The sequence below is a fragment of the Formica exsecta genome, unplaced genomic scaffold (genome assembly GCF_003651465.1).
Source record: "Formica exsecta isolate Colony F162 unplaced genomic scaffold, ASM365146v1 scaffold1116, whole genome shotgun sequence".
Taxonomy (NCBI): domain Eukaryota; kingdom Metazoa; phylum Arthropoda; class Insecta; order Hymenoptera; family Formicidae; genus Formica; species Formica exsecta.
The window spans coordinates 240,300-260,225 of record NW_021848457.1 but is presented as its reverse complement, the minus strand read 5'-3'; the positions used below and the strand labels follow the sequence as shown (position 1 = coordinate 260,225).

The window sequence follows — 19,926 nt, the reverse complement described above, 5'->3', positions numbered from 1 at the left end:
CGTTGCGAGTCGACGCGACGCGTGAAGTTACCTCCAGTGTCGGTGTCATTGTTCGCTTGATTGCTTCTGGGCAGCTCTACGACGCTCGTTTATGCGACTTAGCCTTTTATCGGGCCGCGATTAGACTCGCCGTGCACAAGAGCTACGAGCGAGAGTGATTCTCTTGTGGCTCGCTTTCGAGGCACCTGTACCGTGAAAATGTACTTCGAATACAAAAAACAAAAAAAAAAAGAACTCGAGATTCCCCTAAAATATTTTCAATACGAAATATAAGATTATTGAGAAGAAATATACGTTATGTATTGCGGGCTTTTTGTGAATTTAATTATTTTATTTTAAAAGCCTAAATTCTTTTTAGAAAAAATGCGATATATATATATATATAATTCGACTTCTATTAGCGCGCCGACTGAAATCGTTCGACGTTCGTGTCGATGGGACTTTGCTCGAGTATATACATCTATTTTGAAATGTGCTCGGCACTGCATTAAATTCGTGCTTCGATTTATGCATTATGTTATTTGCGTAGTCATAATCAGCGATGTCGCATGTGTAGAAATTTCTCTCGCGCAGAAATATTTAAATCATATATATATATATATATATATATATATATATATATATATATATATATATATATATATATATATATATATATATATATATATATATATATATATATATATATATATATATATATATATATATATATATATATATATATATATATATATATATATATATATATGATTTAAATATTTCTGCGCGAGAGAAATTTCTACACATGCGACATCGCTGATTATGACTACGCAAATAACATAATGCATAAATCGAAGCACGAATTTAATGCAGTGCCGAGCACATTTCAAAATAGATGTATATACTCGAGCAAAGTCCCATCGACACGAACGTCGAACGATTTCAGTCGGCGCGCTAATAGAAGTCGAATTACGGTAATAAAGTGTCCTAGCGAGGCGAAAGTGGCGTCCATTAGTTACGTTCGAGGGTTCTTGGAGAGAAGAAACGAACCTGCTCCAGATCCACTGGGAGTCGGAACGCGGCTTGCTCTTTGCAGCGTCATCGCTCGCCTCGATACAAAGAGATACAACGCCGCCGCCGCCGCGAGGGGAAGGAACGACGACCCGAGAAAAAGTGGCTATGCTAAATAATAGTGCTTCCGTCGGACCATCGTTCGCATAGTTCATTCATGAATCCCCGGATTCGGTATGCCTTCGGAGCGACGGGATGCAACCACGGACGGACGCAATCGAGAATCGAACAAGGAGAATAATGGATCGAGAATTCCTCGATATAAGTCACGGGCTAGATCGATCTCACGCGGAACCGAATTAAATTCACTGGTTAATCACCTTCTTTCCAACGCAGCACAATCTCGTTGATGAACGAGAGAGATGGCTGATAATAACCGGAAAAGATAACAGTAAAAATGCTCTGTTTAAATTATTTAGTATTAAAGAGAGATGTAGCTATTATTTAAATCAAGTATTAGCGATTTAAATAGAAAGAGGGAAAAATATATTTTTTGCAAGGTTTTAATCAAAGATCTTCGCACACTCAGAAAAGATGTGTGTGTGTGTGTGTGTGTATAATATGTATGTGATCAATTTACGATTGCACGAGCTGAAATTTTATCGTCACTCTCAATTTTGCGCGATAAAGATTCGCTTATCGAATGGCATGCTTGTTCATGAATCGTTCGGATGAAACGAGGTGCCATTTCATTGGTAATACTCAAAGGAAGTAAATCGTCTTTCCTATCATCTCTCTCTTTCTCTGTCTCTCAACGGGAAAATAACCGACGCAAATGTGCTTTTACCTGTGTTCTCAGGTCTGTTTCCAAAAGGTATGGCAATCTACGAATTTGCGTAGAACATAGAAAATTATTGTGGCGGGAACTACCGCGGCTGTCGAATCATCCTCTTCTCGTGTCCCTTCTGTCTTTTTTTCAGAAGGGACACGGGTACCGTCTGGACTCTTTAATGGGGGTCCGGAGAGTGCCTGAATGGCGCCACCGTTTTCGCGGCAAAGTGACGACGGACCCAACATCGTCCGCAGGTGCCGGGTGCAGCCCCCGTACTACGTCACGATGCGTTTCCTGACATGAGGTGACGAAGGTGAATGGACATCGACCATGGAAGAGATGGGCCGGATAAAACGAACGGCGATGCCGTTTCTCATATTCGCTCGTTAACAGATTCCGGAAACTCTCACATTCCTCCGCCGAGATTGAATAACGCGATGAGTCGCGTGTCTGGCTGCGGTCACGTATGCAAATTCGCACGAATAAGAGAGGGGATAATTACGGAAATTACCAACGAGCTCTCATTTTAAAGTATGTTTTACTGCATAGTTTTCAACTTTACGTATCTGTGCGAGAACATAAAACGTAATAAAATCGACTGAATTTTATTTTTTGGGCCATGCTTTCCGAATAAAATATGACATTAATTAATACTTAAAGTCATATCGTAGTTTCGAACATTAAAATCGATAAAATCTACACTCGCGATGAATCTCGTCAATCTTGAAACGGGATTCAATTACACACGTTAGCTCTCCGACTCGTTGAACTTTCTTGACCATCTTAGAGAGGGAAAAAGGACGCGCAGAGGGTCTCTAAGACTATCTAGAGTGACATCAATGTTTTCTTGCCCATCGAACGATAGACCGCGATATGCGTTCGCGGAGGAAAGAAAGAATCGTAACGGGATAAACGGGCGATCGAGCATCATCCTAGTACAGTCGCATTCCGATACGTAACGGCGAAAAGAGTGTATATTTCTCGTCCTGAACGACGACGTGAATAGGCAACGACAGGCGGTTATGTAAAATTTCTCGGAAACGCTCTCGTGAAACGTGCATATAGTTTTTGAGAAAGGCGAGTGGCTCTACCGGTGCTCCATGCGTGGAATTACTGTTCGCGGAAGAGATTTCTTTGAATCTTATATACGAGAACCGTAACGGATTCTCCGCGTAAAGGATCCGCGCGCTCTTTGCAAATTAGATCGGGCTCGAAAGACTTCCGTTCGATGCTAGTTTTTACAAGCGTCGAATTATCCGGCCTCTTGATCTCTAAATTCTCTCTCCGAGGATCCACTGTGGATCCACAGGTTGAGAATCCACGGGCCGATTCCCCTGTTTGTATTCCAATTATTCAGCGGCGTGTCCTGAAACTCTCTCAATTCTTCGTGAATCCTGACCCCGGACCTTTCCTCCCTCTTTTTACCCCACATCTGCTCCGCATTCTCCTTACCAAATTCTGCATAGATAATGAACCATGAAAAAGGAAGCGGGGCAACTGCACGGTTCGCTGTCGTACCGCGAATAAAAAAACTTCACTTTCCACCCTCGCCAATATTCAACAACGCCATTTTCTGCTCAAGATCCATAATCTGTCCATAATCATTATTATTCGCAGCCAAATAGCCGATGGCTCTCCCTCTTTCTTTTTCTCACGTTATAGATTAATCTTCCCATCTCAAAAATATTGAGGCACTCAAGCGGCTGTTCTGACGCGCGATAAAGATATAATATTTAAAAAATTATTCCCTCTAATAACGAATCTCGATATTCATGATATAAAAATATAAACGTATAATATAAAATAAGAGTAATATTTTTAATATAATATTTTTTGATAGTTTTCCTAAAAAATAATGTATATATGTATGTTGATATTAAATATAAAACTTATATAAATATTTCCATTACTTTACTCTAGATACTAGAAAAATACTGATGCAAGACATTACATAAAATGACACTGCTGTATATATAGATAGAACTTCTTCTAATTTCAAAGAGAAACAACGAAGGATAGATGATAGCAATGCACACCGAATGCAAAATACCGGCGAGGTCGCGATTCGTAAAGCGAACTCGAAGCTGCTGCTCCGTCACCTTCGCAGGTAGTTGGTAGACGAAAGCGTCGAGAGAAAAAGACTCGCGGATACCAAGAGGAGAAAGGGAGACGAGAGTATATAGAGAGGCGAGAGAAACGAGAAGGGCATACTTCGTCAGAGATAGGAGGAAAAGAGTAAAGAGACATGGAAGTGGCAGGGCGAAGAAGAGGAGAGTAAAGGCCCCGGGCGAGGTCACCCACCGCCCCCGCCCCCCTCACTCCCCCGCACACCCTGATTATCCGCCGCCGGGGGCGGGACGCTCTGTAATGAGCATCGAAGAGGTGCTCAACCTCTGACTGGTTGATAAATTTTCCTGCCCGATATCAAAAACAATTCTAGAATCTTTTAACGATATCTCTTTTTCTCGCCATCTAAGTTTTTAAATAACGTTGAAATCTATCACCCACGAATAATTTTAAAAAAAGTAACTTATGGTAACTATATACATCTTTTTTTTAATGCAAAAAGAAAGAATATATAAGATTATTTTTTTATAAAGTATTCCAAATATATGTTGGTTTAATTTTGTTAACAAAAGTCGCGCGAAACAAATGATATAATTTATTACAAGATTTATGAATAATGTTTTACATCCGTCTTAAAATGATCGCAGATATGACTTAATTTCCTTATATATATATAATCTTTTTTAATAAAAAACAATAAATTTCAATATAACAATTAATGTATAATATATGCGTTATATATAAGCGTACGGATTAATCAACTAATTCAACATGTTTTTGAGGGCAGTATTCGCGACATAAAATACTCGCTGACAATCAACCAGGACTAGGGTAGAATAGCAACAAGGTGATGGGATGGTAAGCGTTTGAATGACGGAGCACGGCGTCGTCGGCTGTCTGTGAAGACACCCGGATGATCGAGCGATGTTATTTTAAGTTTTCCGTGGGGGCCTCCCTCCCGCCTTGCCCTAATCGGCTGTCAGCCATCCCCGTAGCCTGGGGTAGCCGGACCACCCCCGCAACGTTTAATACATACTTGCGCGCGTAGCACACGCGCGCGATTTTAACGATATCTCTTTTTCTCGCCATCTAAGTTTTTAAATAACGTTGAAATCTATCACCCACGAATAATTTTAAAAAAAGTAACTTATGGTAACTATATACATCTTTTTTTTAATGCAAAAAGAAAGAATATATAAGATTATTTTTTTATAAAGTATTCCAAATATATGTTGGTTTAATTTTGTTAACAAAAGTCGCGCGAAACAAATGATATAATTTATTACAAGATTTATGAATAATGTTTTACATCCGTCTTAAAATGATCGCAGATATGACTTAATTTCCTTATATATATATAATCTTTTTTAATAAAAAACAATAAATTTCAATATAACAATTAATGTATAATATATGCGTTATATATAAGCGTACGGATTAATCAACTAATTCAACATGTTTTTGAGGGCAGTATTCGCGACATAAAATACTCGCTGACAATCAACCAGGACTAGGGTAGAATAGCAACAAGGTGATGGGATGGTAAGCGTTTGAATGACGGAGCACGGCGTCGTCGGCTGTCTGTGAAGACACCCGGATGATCGAGCGATGTTATTTTAAGTTTTCCGTGGGGGCCTCCCTCCCGCCTTGCCCTAATCGGCTGTCAGCCATCCCCGTAGCCTGGGGTAGCCGGACCACCCCCGCAACGTTTAATACATACTTGCGCGCGTAGCACACGCGCGCGAAGCACACGCGCGCGATTTCACCGATCAGGAGAGGAGCTGCCTGACACGACCCCCCACGGACGAGATTCGCCCTTTTTTTTTTCTCCTCCTACATACATCGAGATTCGCGCCCGAGGATTCATGCCCCTCTCACGAGGGGTCAGATTCAAAACGCTTTACACTCTCATAACCGGGACCTGTTGATTCGACAACCCCCGAAAATCACGACCACCTCGACTCAATCCGTCGAAACGCGTGCTACGAGAGTCCTTCAAAGCGCATGCTTGCACAAGAGTGCCCTACTGACACGAGTGAGTTTTAATTTTAGACGAGAATAAAATTCCTGTTATTTAAAAAATATGTTGCAAAAAAAGAATACTTATAAAAAATAGATAAATAAAATTTTTTTAGTTATCGTAAAATATTCTGCCTCCTGGGATATAAACGAACCAAAGAGATCTGTGAGGGCATGCCGGTACCATTAGCAACGCAACACCTAGTCGACTACTGCGACTCTCAAACGTACGATAGACCGTGAAGATGGAGTCGCTTCAGGAAAGTTAGAATGCCCTCCGCGGGGCTGCGCGGTTCGTTTGATGGCCTTCTCTTCCTCCGTCCTGGACCATCCACGTGTTTCCACTGGATGGCCGTTTACACCATCAGGTTTGGTGGCACATATTATATACCAGAGGAGGAAAGAAGAAGAGAATGTTACGAAGGACGAAGACGAACGAAGCCAAAGGTAGAGACCGAGCGGCAAAGAGAGAAAGAGAGAGAAAGAGATAGAGAGAAAGATAGACCGTTGCTTTCTTGGGCTCCGGCGTGCTTATTGCGTGATATTAGCCACGGTGGCTGCCGCCACTGCTGGGATAATCATAATCTCGAAAGGGGGACAAAACACAGGCCCCGAATCGCATAACGCTGAATTTTATGACTTCTGGCATAGAGGAGACACGACCGGATGCAACGCGACTTTTTATGTCCTTCTAACAGCCCCCCCCTCCCTGACTTGATATCACGCCCAGAGATGGACGGCTTTTCGAAACGTCTTTTCAACCATCCTCGGATTCGCTTGTCGGATTCGCCGTCATTGAACTCGAGTAAGTGTCGACGAACGAAGATACCAAAAGAGAGAGAGAAAAGAACGAAGCGAGTCTTCGACAGAACCAAAAATTAAACCGTTGCAAAAAACATAAAAAAAATTTTTCATCCGCTAATAAAAATGACGTTATAAAAAAGAAGTTGCTCTTATGTTTAAAAAAACTTATTATACGCTATACGCAATTAAGTTATATAAATGAGAGGAAAATCAACCGGTATTCGAGAAATACGGACTCGTAGCCTATTAATACAATTAAAAACACTTGTGCCGCTTTTTGCCTGAAAATATGCTATATACTTGCGATATAAAACTAGTCGGCTACCAGTCGGGTACTTTCTGTTTGAAGTAATTGTTCCGAGAATTCAATCTAATTTACGCATTTGCATAGACGCGCGATCGAGCCGGTGGACGCTATAAAAGAAACAAAAAAAAGAGAAAGAAAACGGGCACCCAACGGCGTTACATCGCCTTTCGCAATGCCGTATGAAATCAACGGCGAATGAGGCACCTGAATGGAAGGGAATTGCACGAGTGGTCGACGGCGAGTCGAGTCAACGCGATTCGAGAAGCACATAGACTGCGTAATAGGAGAGGGTAATTTTTTTCACGGATGATACTGAATAGAAGGTTCCGCGACGATTTTTATAGTGGCGTAAGTACGGTCTCGTAATATCTAGGAAATTGAGATCGTGAGTCACTCACCGTAAGGTCGCTCCGCAACGGGTTCGCACGAGTCTGCAACAGAAAACATTCGCATTCGATCAACACTGTGACCATAAGTGGGACGATTAATTATTCGTACGCGATACTAGAGCTGGCCTTTTGGATCTCTCGCTGCGATTTAAATGGAGCATCGCGTAGTATTTTCATAAAGAGAGAGAGAGAGAGAGAGCATGCGTTTCGCGATTATTAATTAAATTTGATAAATGATAATATCATACACAAGATTTATGAGTTATTATAAAAAGGAATTTTTGCAAAATAAAACATTTAAATTACACAACAAGTGATGGAAAAAAATATTTTCCGTTTCATTCTACAGTAGTAACAGTTGCGTGATAGACGTAAACTCGATGATCTATTACGAGACATGATACACGCGGAATCATCATTATGATTTCCAATTGTCGACATAACTTCAAACAATTACCGGCGATAGTAATAACTAACTCTATCTCATTTCGAGAGAATTAACCGGCAAGGTTGAATGCATATCGACAGTTACACGAGTGAATTCACATCGGAGGGAACAATGTGTATTAAATTACACGCGTCATGTCGCGTAGAGGAAGCCACCGGCGGATAATTTTGCCGTTGATTTTTAATTCTCATCCGCTCAATGACACAGGTTGACATTACACATCGATATGCTCGTTCATCCGCGACGATTGCACAGCGCGACTGTGATTCACATAAATATACGCGATATAATCGACGCAATCTTATACGACGCAATCGGCGGCGTACTGCCTCTTTTTCTTTCCCTCCCCTCTCCTACCCCAGATTGATGTAATTTGCATATGTCCAGGGAAAATTTCCCGCGATAATTTATCCGACCGCAAATGCCGTCCGTCGCGCCGCAATAAAGGAGCCGATCGTCGTAAGTGATTTTTAACCGACCGCGAGAGAGTAAGTCGTTTGTAATCGGCGGCCGATTCCCCGCAACGGGGAACCTTACGTAAACGCCGGAGATCCTCGGTAATGCCGCCGAGCCGGCTAATAGCGTCGTCGCGTCTCAGAATCGAGCCCGAAGGCACGCGTCGTTGCGCGCGGTACAGCGTAAAAGCGAGGAAGTTTTAAATGGTACCTTCTTCTTCGACGGCACCTGCGCTAAAGACGAGAGAAATAGAGAGAGAAAGATCGGCTCGGCGGGAGCCGGCAAATGTCTCACTCAACCGCGCTCGTACGCGGCTCTAATGGAAGCGGGTAGGTAGGTAGGGGTAGGTAGGTCATCGGCTGTCATAAACGCTCGACCGTCCAAGTTTCCTCGGCGGCGCGGAGCGTGTTAATAGCCTCATTAGATGTCGCGGCGCAGTAACGTATATATATATATACTGCGATCGAACGGCCATCGATGACGCGAGAACCCATAATTATTGTGTAAAGTCAACTGACATTTCAAGCGACTCGACCTTTTTAGTTTTGTCACATATAAATTTCTTTTTCTTTTTTTATTATTTTATTATTAGTAGACGATGTACATCGGATCAGCTGATTCTCTATCGTCATTAAATTTATTTGATTAGAAAATTATAAACTATGATATCATTCATTTTTTTTTTTTTTTTTTTCTTTTTTCAGGCCGAAGCAAAACATAAGCTGAATGAATAAAGCGTGAAATGAGACGACGTATTTGCGTAATTATGTCATAACCGTTTCTTCTGACGTCGCGTTCTTCAAACAGGATACCAGCATTATCTTTTTTTCTCTCAATTATGACATCGACTTCTACAGTCATTAGCCTCGGCATTAGCGCCAATGGGACACGGTCTTCCCAGGCTGTCAACTATTCAAGCATTGACCGTATCAAATGTTGCTTAAGTTTGTTAATTAACTCCTCAACTCCGCGACCAGTGAATTCAGCAATGTGTGACCATTTTGACAGCACTATCATTATTCTACAGATATATGTGACTCATTCATATATACATATGTGTCTCTTTGCATGATTTCGTATATTACAAAAACGTAGAAATTATCAAAAATATAAAATATTATTTTTTTAAATCGTATTTAAAAAAAAAAAAATTATTATTATTGTTGTAAGTGGGATGACGTATCAAAAGTATAATTAAAAGAACTTGTCGGTTAAACGGACAGATTGTTTCGAGGTGAGCGCTGGCGATTATTATTTTCATTCTAATCGACGTCCTTGGCAGTTATACGACAATATTTCTTTATTTATCTCATTTGCATCGAGAGCTGGTGGGTTTCTCATCCAGATAAGCAGCAGTAAATATTTTTCGCGACACTCTTCCAGGAATCTTCGTCAATGTTAGAATTAGCTAAGCGATGTCACGGCGCAGTAAACGTGTTAAGTTATATTAGTTACCACATGAACGCCTGCCTGCGTTCGACAATATGTTCGACGACACCCGTTCATGCGATCGAACGCGCAGATTACATTCGATCGAACGAAACGTCCTGCATCTGGAATTCCGGCGAGGCCCATCCGATATCCCGCGAGACGTTGACAGACGCGGAAAAAAAAAAAAAAAAAAAAAAAAAAAAGAAGAATACCCGTCCGTTTATCCGTCACTAATCGGCGACCGCGCGACGTCTCGTATTCTAATATTTTCCGTGAAGCATCGCGCGCCAACATGAATTCTGATTGAGCGACAATCCGGAGACCGGTTGCCTGCCAGTGCGTGCGGGCCCCGAAGATACCAACGGGGTCGGGAGCGATGGTCGATAAATATTAAACGACTTTCCACCTGTCGCGTCGTCATCGTCATCGTCATCGGCGGGGCAGGGGCAACACTTCCGAGAGGGAGATGACTGAATGTTAATTAGCGAGGCGTGACAAGTGTTAAGTAATCCATCTATCTATACGCCGGGAGGGAGGAGCCTGCCTAACGCTTGGTAATTAACGCGACACTCGGGGCCTCGGCCACGCACCATCGGCGGCGGGGAACACGGCTCTGTTCTTGCGAGCGGGCGCGTGCAATTAACTGGCGATTTAACAGTTAACCTCGGCCTAATAGGTGGGAGGCGAAGTGGACGTTCGCGGCGAAACAAACTTGTACTTTATAAGAATACGATCAGAACCAAAAATCTTTTTTTTAGCATCCAACCTCGGCCTAATAGGTGGGAGGCGAAGTGGACGTTCGCGGCGAAACAAACTTGTACTTTATAAGAATAGTACCGATCAGAACCAAAAATCTTTTTTTTAGCATCTTATAAAATATTACATACAATATATATGTCTGATGTAAAGCGTTACATCACCATACGAGATAATGTAAATGGAAATTTTTAATTGTAGATTATTCTGCGCTTTTTTTTTAGCGTGTACGCGTGGTAAAGACATTTCCATATTTAGAAATCATCGATGATGTAATAATCAGATGAACGATACATCGCATAGGTGAACACAACAGACAAATTTACTTACCAAGAAATTTACATGGAAGAATGTATTTTGCCATTTTAACAATGTTTTCACCAAGACTATTTCAGCAATACTGATTAAGACCGAGTTTTACTGGCAATACTGGCGTACGTATTCAGGTACATATAAACACTCACTGGCATACCTAAACACATTGACTGACTTCTGTGTGTGTGTATCTCTTCGCCAAATATTTTCATTCAATAAATATAAATATTATTTTGATACACGCGTCACACACACAATACATGCCTATATACATCTAATTAGGCGCGAAATAAATTTGTTATTTATATGAATTATTGATTCTCCGTTCCGCGGAAATTTTTCTTTAAACAAAATCGTAAAAACACAGTTCAAAAATTTGTTTTCTTGTTAAAAGATATGCCGGTTAAAATTTTTGTTGTAGTAATATATATCATCGGTGAGATTTTTATTAGGAATGTGCTTGTGTATTTGTTGTGTCATTTAATGTAATCTGTAGAACATTCACATTCGCGCAAATACAATTCAATCGAAAATTTGAAAGGTAATTACAATCTTGCAAATTAATTTGAGAGAGATTTGACAGACTGTCTGATTAAATTCGTAAAAACACAGTCCGAAAATTTGTTTTCTTGTTAAAAAATATGCCAATTAAAATTTTTGTTGTATTATTATATATCATCGGTGAGATTTTTGTTAAGAATGAGTATGTGTATTTGTCGTGTCATTTAATGTAATCTGTAGAACATTCACACTCGCGCAAATACAATTCAATCGAAAATTTCAAAGGTAATTACAATCTTGCAAATTAATTTGAAAGAGATTTGACAGACTGTCTGATTAAATTCGCGCGCGTTATATCGACGCAAAGTATACGCTCTCGTGTATAAATGTCATAATGTCGATTCTCGCTTCATACCACGTCCGTAATGAAACCGGTCGCCGTGACGCGTCGACTTGTATTAATTAGAATCCCCGGATCCCCGAGAGATGCCCGCCGCAGATAAACAGAGCGGTGCAACGTTATAATGTTACCAAACAATGCCGCCGTATCTCTCTAGACGTCGGCCGGTACAGCGCTGCAGATATCTGCATTAAAGAAACATTTACATCTCGACAGCGGGGTCCGCATCATCCCGCGACCGGTCAAATCGCCGAATCATAACCGTGCCCGATTCTCGCTAGTCGATTAGATGTATCAGCGTAATTAACAACAAACAATGGCCGCGAGAGAGAGAGACGCGCGGGCTCGATATCGCGTATTAATCGATTACCCTCGCCGGTCGGGCCCCGGAGATATGCGCCGGGCTCGGCTGTTAATCATCACCGCGGGTGCGTTTGTACCACCGACGTCTGTCCTTTTTTTTCTTCCCATCGTGAGAGAGAAAGAGAAAGAAATACCAATAGGCTTGAATGTATGTATGTAGCCCTGAGGACCTCTTCCGCTAACTACCTTTGTAACACGTCATTCAACTCTCTCCTTCCCTCTCCCTCCCGCTCGCACACGAAATAGCAGAAACAATGTAACGATCTCGTTCGCCCGACGCGAATTCCGCTTCTCATGGCGTATCATGCGTCCATCGATCGATTAACCGATTACTTGCATTATTCGACGAGTGGCGAGTTACAACAAGAAAGTCCCTCATACCTTGAAAACGTGCGGATCCGCTATGTGTGAATTATATATTATTCTAAATAAAAAAAAGTACTTTAATACCTTATCAAAAAAATGTTGCAAAGTATCTTCGAATTATTTATATTTTTTTGTTAAATAATATTAATATCAGCAAAAGATTTGTCCGCGCATAAAGGAGAAATTAAAAATATTGTTTCTATTATATAATAATAATTAATAAATATAATTATTGTTTCTATTATACAATTTATATTAAATTACAAAATGAAAATATTAAAAAGGATAGGCGAGATGATATAAACATGGGACGAATGAAAATAACAGTTGATTTCTATTCTGTATTGTAATGAACTCACGTTTCTCGCTAAACTAGGCCGTGAAAGGCGTGAGAGCCCAAATTCGGTACCGTTAAAGGAACAGAGAAGTATCCATGTGCCGGAGTATCGATACGAAATATCGATCATCGCACGCTTGCGTATACTTGGAGATGTTCACGCGCTCGAGGGAGAAAGAGAGAGAGAGAGAGTACCAAGAGAATTGTTTCGCGCGGTAACTGCCCCTCAGCAGTGCGCTAGAGATCGGAATCATTAGCGATTATCGATGACCATCAATGTGGAACAGTTTGCGAGCTATCATCAATTAAAGTTAAATAATAGTCCGCGTTGTCCATCCGTTAGCTCATTCGCCGCCGACTCCACTTCCGGGAGCATCGACTACTCTTTTCTGTGACTTATTGCGGTTACGCCGAGGCCAGTCTCGATTCTCCCACTCGATAATGGGAAAGTCTCGTTCTCGGCGATTTTGTGTTTTCTTCCGATGAGCAAACACGTCGCGCGACTATCAATCATCACGATCGTCAATTTTGACGGAAATGTATGCGATACTTTTTATAAAAAGTACAAAAATTTTATTTGCCTCAATAAATTGTTCTAAGTGCATAAAAAAATATAAATTTCATAAAATTATATTCTTTAACTCATATGTCCATGTTCGGGAAAATCCGTCAATTATTGATTTTTACGCGTACGACGTGACGGTGGCGGAATCACGCATACAAACACGCGTTTCCATGTATCTGACCGTAAAGAATAGAGAATGTCCAACTGCGCGGCGGTCTTCGACACTTCACGATTCCGTTCACGGTACGCTTTACAGCACGAATCGACAAGACCGGACGATCGGTCACGTACGATTCTACGATTAGCTAGACAAGTTCCACGAGAGATTTTATTCGACCAGTTTACCGAACAGCGAAAGAGCAAGTGACAATGCGTTTCGCGTTGGTGATCCGTCATATATAATTTACAAGATATTAATCAATAAAAAAATACACAGGTGAATGCTCCTGCGTGCAAATAATGTTACTTTACACGATTATATATTTCAATGAAATAAAATCAAATAAATTCTCTTAGATCACACGCAAGTGTTTGGCTTTTATAAATCAATCAATCTTGAAAAACGGACATTTATAATCGCGTTATAAACTAATCGCGGCGAACAATATTCGGGCGGAAGACGAAATTACATTGCGTTTCGTGCGCTTATAGATACATAAAATTCGCCGCGAGTTACGAGGCACTTCCGCCGCGATCCTAAAGACAGAAGAGTGCCAACTATCAGACCCGCCCCCGGCTAACAATCCGTCACTGTACCCTTCCCTCTCCGTTCAGCGGCGAAGCCCGGACGTCACGGAAGCGCAACATGAGCGAGAGAGCAAGCGAATGAGTCACTATGCCGACGGAACGAGCACGTGGGATGGAAGATGCGAGATTTAACGTATGCGCGCATAGTACGAGAGAGAAACAGAGACGAGATCGCCGAGAAAGGTAATCAACGAGCGGGAGTGAGGAGGAGAAAGAGAGGAAAGGCCGAAACAAGAGGGAGAGAGAGAGAGAGAGATAACCGATTACTTGCATTATTCGACGAGTGGCGAGTTACAACAAGAAAGTCCCTCATACCTTGAAAACGTGCGGATCCGCTATGTGTGAATTATATATTATTCTAAATAAAAAAAAGTACTTTAATACCTTATCAAAAAAATGTTGCAAAGTATCTTCGAATTATTTATATTTTTTTGTTAAATAATATTAATATCAGCAAAAGATTTGTCCGCGCATAAAGGAGAAATTAAAAATATTGTTTCTATTATATAATAATAATTAAAGAGAGAGAGAGAGAGAGAGAGAGGCGACGAGCGGGCGAGAGAAGAGATGAGGTCTCGGTAGTAAAGTCAACGGTTGCCGCCCCGGCAAAAAACTCAAATTGATCAAAATGAGAGTTACGTGGGCAAAAAAGTAAGCGACCGCGGTGGTGGGCACGCATTTTCGTGCCGGGAGAGAGTTTAGGTAGCGACCGTTCCAAGAGAAAGAGAGAGAGAAAGAAAGATCGTCGAAAGAGAGAGAAAGAGTTGGACAATGGGCCGCCCGCCCATCGGGACGCGAACAAAAGCCTCGAACGACGGTCGATCGTGAGATACGGCGAGATCCGCGAGACGCCGACTTCCTCTCGGCGAAGACGGAGAGAGGAGAAGCACGGAAGTAGTAATCATTATCGCGACGGCTTGTGCGCGCAAAATAGTAAACTTTTACGATCGTTCGCGCAACCCGCGACTCGTAAACCACGGCCGAATCCCCGGGTCTTGCACGCGCGTGCGTGGCATTCTTATTCCGGTTGAATCCGGGGCCCCTATTTTGCGGGAGCAGAGGGGGTCCTATACGCAGCGTCTATGCCTTTGGCGTCATTTTTATCAACACGTTATAATCCTCGCTGACAAGAGAGAATGGCTTCCTTTGGCATCATGGACGTCAAAGTTGGACGCCGATAGCGAACTCGATAATGTAGATTCAATCGAGAGTACATCCCAGGTAAGGGAAAAACAATAAAACTGCGTTAATCTATAGTTGAATCACGAATATATAAAAAAGAAATTATTATCATAGAAAGGATGTGTTACCTCACTCGTTTCATAATGAAGAATGACATTGTAAATCTGGATATAAAGCCGTTATACTATTTAGAGCCATCGAATTCAACGGAGATCTGATTATTCCAATTTTTTTTTATAACGCTATATAAGTTTATTAAAATTTACTTCGCAGTATATATAAAAATGCGAGCTCCTACGGTGTAAATCGACGAGCGGGATATTAACACGCCTAAAGTGACGCAAATTGCTTCACCCGACCTTTGCGCGTTCAAGACACGCGCTCGCGGCCACTTGGGTGTTCACGTCGACAAAAAAAGACGCGTTCTCAGGATTAATTTTCTCTCTGTGTTGCGCGCGACAAGCCGCGGCACAATGAGAACAAACGTGAAAAGAAGGATGCACGCTGAGATTTTCCTGCATCGCGCAAATCGACGGTAGTCTTAACTACGACTTAACGAGGGAAGGGGAGGGAAGAAGAGGTTTATGACACTTTGCGGAAGCGTCGACGATCGATATTAAAATCCAACGGATTCTCGTTGTTGACAATAATTACGACTTAAATCGAAAAAAAAGAAAGCAGCCGAGAATTCGATTATTTCCTATTCATTGGCCGAATCGATAATGCAATGTGATTTTTAGAGCGAACAGAGATGTCATTTCGAGATTTTATGAAGGAACGATTACGATTGTGGCATATATTGAGTGTCCAAAGTGGTTCTGTTAACGCTTAATGCTCGATTTGCGAATCGCGTGATTAATTTCCAATTTTTCAAGTTAATTTAATTACGCGGTCAACGACACTCAAGTCATTTGTTCGCATTAATTCGACAAAGTCATGCGTGATATCAAATACAAGTAATAATACTACGGTAAAGAAAAACGCGTAGAATTATATATTTTTTGTACATAATAAATTTACCGTACATGCAAAATATCAATTAATCAAAGAGAGAGTATCGTTTTTATACCATTGCTATACATAAGATATAATTATATAAATAGGCTTATGAATAAACAAAGTGTGTATGCTAAGGATTAATGTAACGAGTCACGAGCAAGCATTATAAACACTCTTTACAGGTGAATGCTCCTGCGTGCAAATAATGTTACTTTACACGATTATATATTTCAATGAAATAAAATCAAATAAATTCTCTTAGATCACACGCAAGTGTTTGGCTTTTATAAATCAATCAATCTTGAAAAACGGACATTTATAATCGCGTTATAAACTAATCGCGGCGAACAATATTCGGGCGGAAGACGAAATTACATTGCGTTTCGTGCGCTTATAGATACATAAAATTCGCCGCGAGTTACGAGGCACTTCCGCCGCGATCCTAAAGACAGAAGAGTGCCAACTATCAGACCCGCCCCCGGCTAACAATCCGTCACTGTACCCTTCCCTCTCCGTCCAGCGGCGAAGCCCGGACGTCACGGAAGCGCAACATGAGCGAGAGAGCAAGCGAATGAGTCACTATGCCGACGGAACGAGCACGTGGGATGGAAGATGCGAGATTTAACGTATGCGCGCATAGTACGAGAGAGAAACAGAGACGAGATCGCCGAGAAAGGTAATCAACGAGCGGGAGTGAGGAGGAGAAAGAGAGGAAAGGCCGAAACAAGAGGGAGAGAGAGAGAGAGAGAGAGAGAGGCGACGAGCGGGCGAGAGAAGAGATGAGGTCTCGGTAGTAAAGTCAACGGTTGCCGCCCCGGCAAAAAACTCAAATTGATCAAAATGAGAGTTACGTGGGCAAAAAAGTAAGCGACCGCGGTGGTGGGCACGCATTTTCGTGCCGGGAGAGAGTTTAGGTAGCGACCGTTCCAAGAGAAAGAGAGAGAGAAAGAAAGATCGTCGAAAGAGAGAGAAAGAGTTGGACAATGGGCCGCCCGCCCATCGGGACGCGAACAAAAGCCTCGAACGACGGTCGATCGTGAGATACGGCGAGATCCGCGAGACGCCGACTTCCTCTCGGCGAAGACGGAGAGAGGAGAAGCACGGAAGTAGTAATCATTATCGCGACGGCTTGTGCGCGCAAAATAGTAAACTTTTACGATCGTTCGCGCAACCCGCGACTCGTAAACCACGGCCGAATCCCCGGGTCTTGCACGCGCGTGCGTGGCATTCTTATTCCGGTTGAATCCGGGGCCCCTATTTTGCGGGAGCAGAGGGGGTCCTATACGCAGCGTCTATGCCTTTGGCGTCATTTTTATCAACACGTTATAATCCTCGCTGACAAGAGAGAATGGCTTCCTTTGGCATCATGGACGTCAAAGTTGGACGCCGATAGCGAACTCGATAATGTAGATTCAATCGAGAGTACATCCCAGGTAAGGGAAAAACAATAAAACTGCGTTAATCTATAGTTGAATCACGAATATATAAAAAAGAAATTATTATCATAGAAAGGATGTGTTACCTCACTCGTTTCATAATGAAGAATGACATTGTAAATCTGGATATAAAGCCGTTATACTATTTAGAGCCATCGAATTCAACGGAGATCTGATTATTCCAATTTTTTTTTATAACGCTATATAAGTTTATTAAAATTTACTTCGCAGTATATATAAAAATGCGAGCTCCTACGGTGTAAATCGACGAGCGGGATATTAACACGCCTAAAGTGACGCAAATTGCTTCACCCGACCTTTGCGCGTTCAAGACACGCGCTCGCGGCCACTTGGGTGTTCACGTCGACAAAAAAAGACGCGTTCTCAGGATTAATTTTCTCTCTGTGTTGCGCGCGACAAGCCGCGGCACAATGAGAACAAACGTGAAAAGAAGGATGCACGCTGAGATTTTCCTGCATCGCGCAAATCGACGGTAGTCTTAACTACGACTTAACGAGGGAAGGGGAGGGAAGAAGAGGTTTATGACACTTTGCGGAAGCGTCGACGATCGATATTAAAATCCAACGGATTCTCGTTGTTGACAATAATTACGACTTAAATCGAAAAAAAAGAAAGCAGCCGAGAATTCGATTATTTCCTATTCATTGGCCGAATCGATAATGCAATGTGATTTTTAGAGCGAACAGAGATGTCATTTCGAGATTTTATGAAGGAACGATTACGATTGTGGCATATATTGAGTGTCCAAAGTGGTTCTGTTAACGCTTAATGCTCGATTTGCGAATCGCGTGATTAATTTCCAATTTTTCAAGTTAATTTAATTACGCGGTCAACGACACTCAAGTCATTTGTTCGCATTAATTCGACAAAGTCATGCGTGATATCAAATACAAGTAATAATACTACGGTAAAGAAAAACGCGTAGAATTATATATTTTTTGTACATAATAAATTTACCGTACATGCAAAATATCAATTAATCAAAGAGAGAGTATCGTTTTTATACCATTGCTATACATAAGATATAATTATATAAATAGGCTTATGAATAAACAAAGTGTGTATGCTAAGGATTAATGTAACGAGTCACGAGCAAGCATTATAAACACCCTTTCGTTATTTTCCATCATCCCGCACATGTGACCCCTTTCCGTGGAAATTCTGCATAAAGCGCCGTCCCGGTGCAACGTTCCGTGAGCTGGAATGCCCGGCTACCCTGTATTATTCTCACGCGCAGCGTACGCATGCAGTTAGTCGATGAATCACCCGCATGAAACGACTTATACCATCGAACGAACGGACGGATGTAAACATCACCGTGAGGCCTCACGGGAAACGCGATTTGAAGAACCTTCGAAAGGGTAAAGGATGATTCCGTGTATCGCAAAATGAGAATATTTATTCAATTGACGCGTTCCATCAATGGTGTCTTCGTTTAATGAATAAACGATTGAAATTAGAGGACGTCATTATTCGCGCGTGATATAAGCTCGAATCACGTAAAAATGGAAAATTTAAAATGCGTCGCAATTCGACCCTTGCCCTCGGTGAGCTAACGACCGCGATCTCATATAACCCGGAGCGATAAAAAAAAAAAAAAGAAAGAAAAAGCAAGAGAACTTTCTTGACAAAACTTCGTTTTAACTCGCTGTTACGTGCTCGGAGACGGACGACAGCTCGGACGACGAAGAAGAAGCTTCTTGTCGGGCTTGGAGGATCGAACCACAAACTAAAATAACCCGGAGAAAAAAAAAAAAAAAAAAAAAGAAAGAAAAAGCAAGAGAAGGCGTCGGAATGAAATCAACGGCGTGATGAAGTCGTACGGTCGATTAAGAAGTCACCGGGAAGACATGTGCAAGTGGACCTTAAAATATCGCTGCTTACGAGGTACGGGGGTTAATTACTTCTGTCTTTCTGTACGCGCCCGGTACAATAATGCATTAACGCGTTTAGGCACGGCCAGTTAATCCCAAGGAAGTGCTCAACGTGCCGTTAAGCACGCTTGACTCGTTAAGAGTCGCCTAATATGTAACACTATATTATATACGAGAGATATCCTTAAGTGTGATCGCGCATCGCCCAAAGGAACGTCCTTGCGCGCGTGTTTCGTGTGTTCTCGCCGCATCCTAATTACCGGGGTCCGTTCTCTTAAAATATAATTAACATTCGATTTCTCGTGACAACTACGGGCCGTT

At 41.8% G+C, this 19,926-nt stretch overlaps 1 protein-coding gene across 1 annotated transcript in view; it reads right to left on the bottom strand.

Moving 5' to 3' along the window:
- LOC115236769 (basic-leucine zipper transcription factor A-like) overlaps positions 1–19,926 on the bottom strand; it is a 91,623-nt gene that overhangs the window by 55,815 nt on the left and 15,882 nt on the right. The window contains exon 2 of the mRNA XM_029809446.1: positions 7,418–7,450. Coding sequence (XP_029665306.1) covers positions 7,418–7,450 — 33 coding nt within the window. The remainder of the gene's footprint in view (positions 1–7,417; positions 7,451–19,926) is intronic.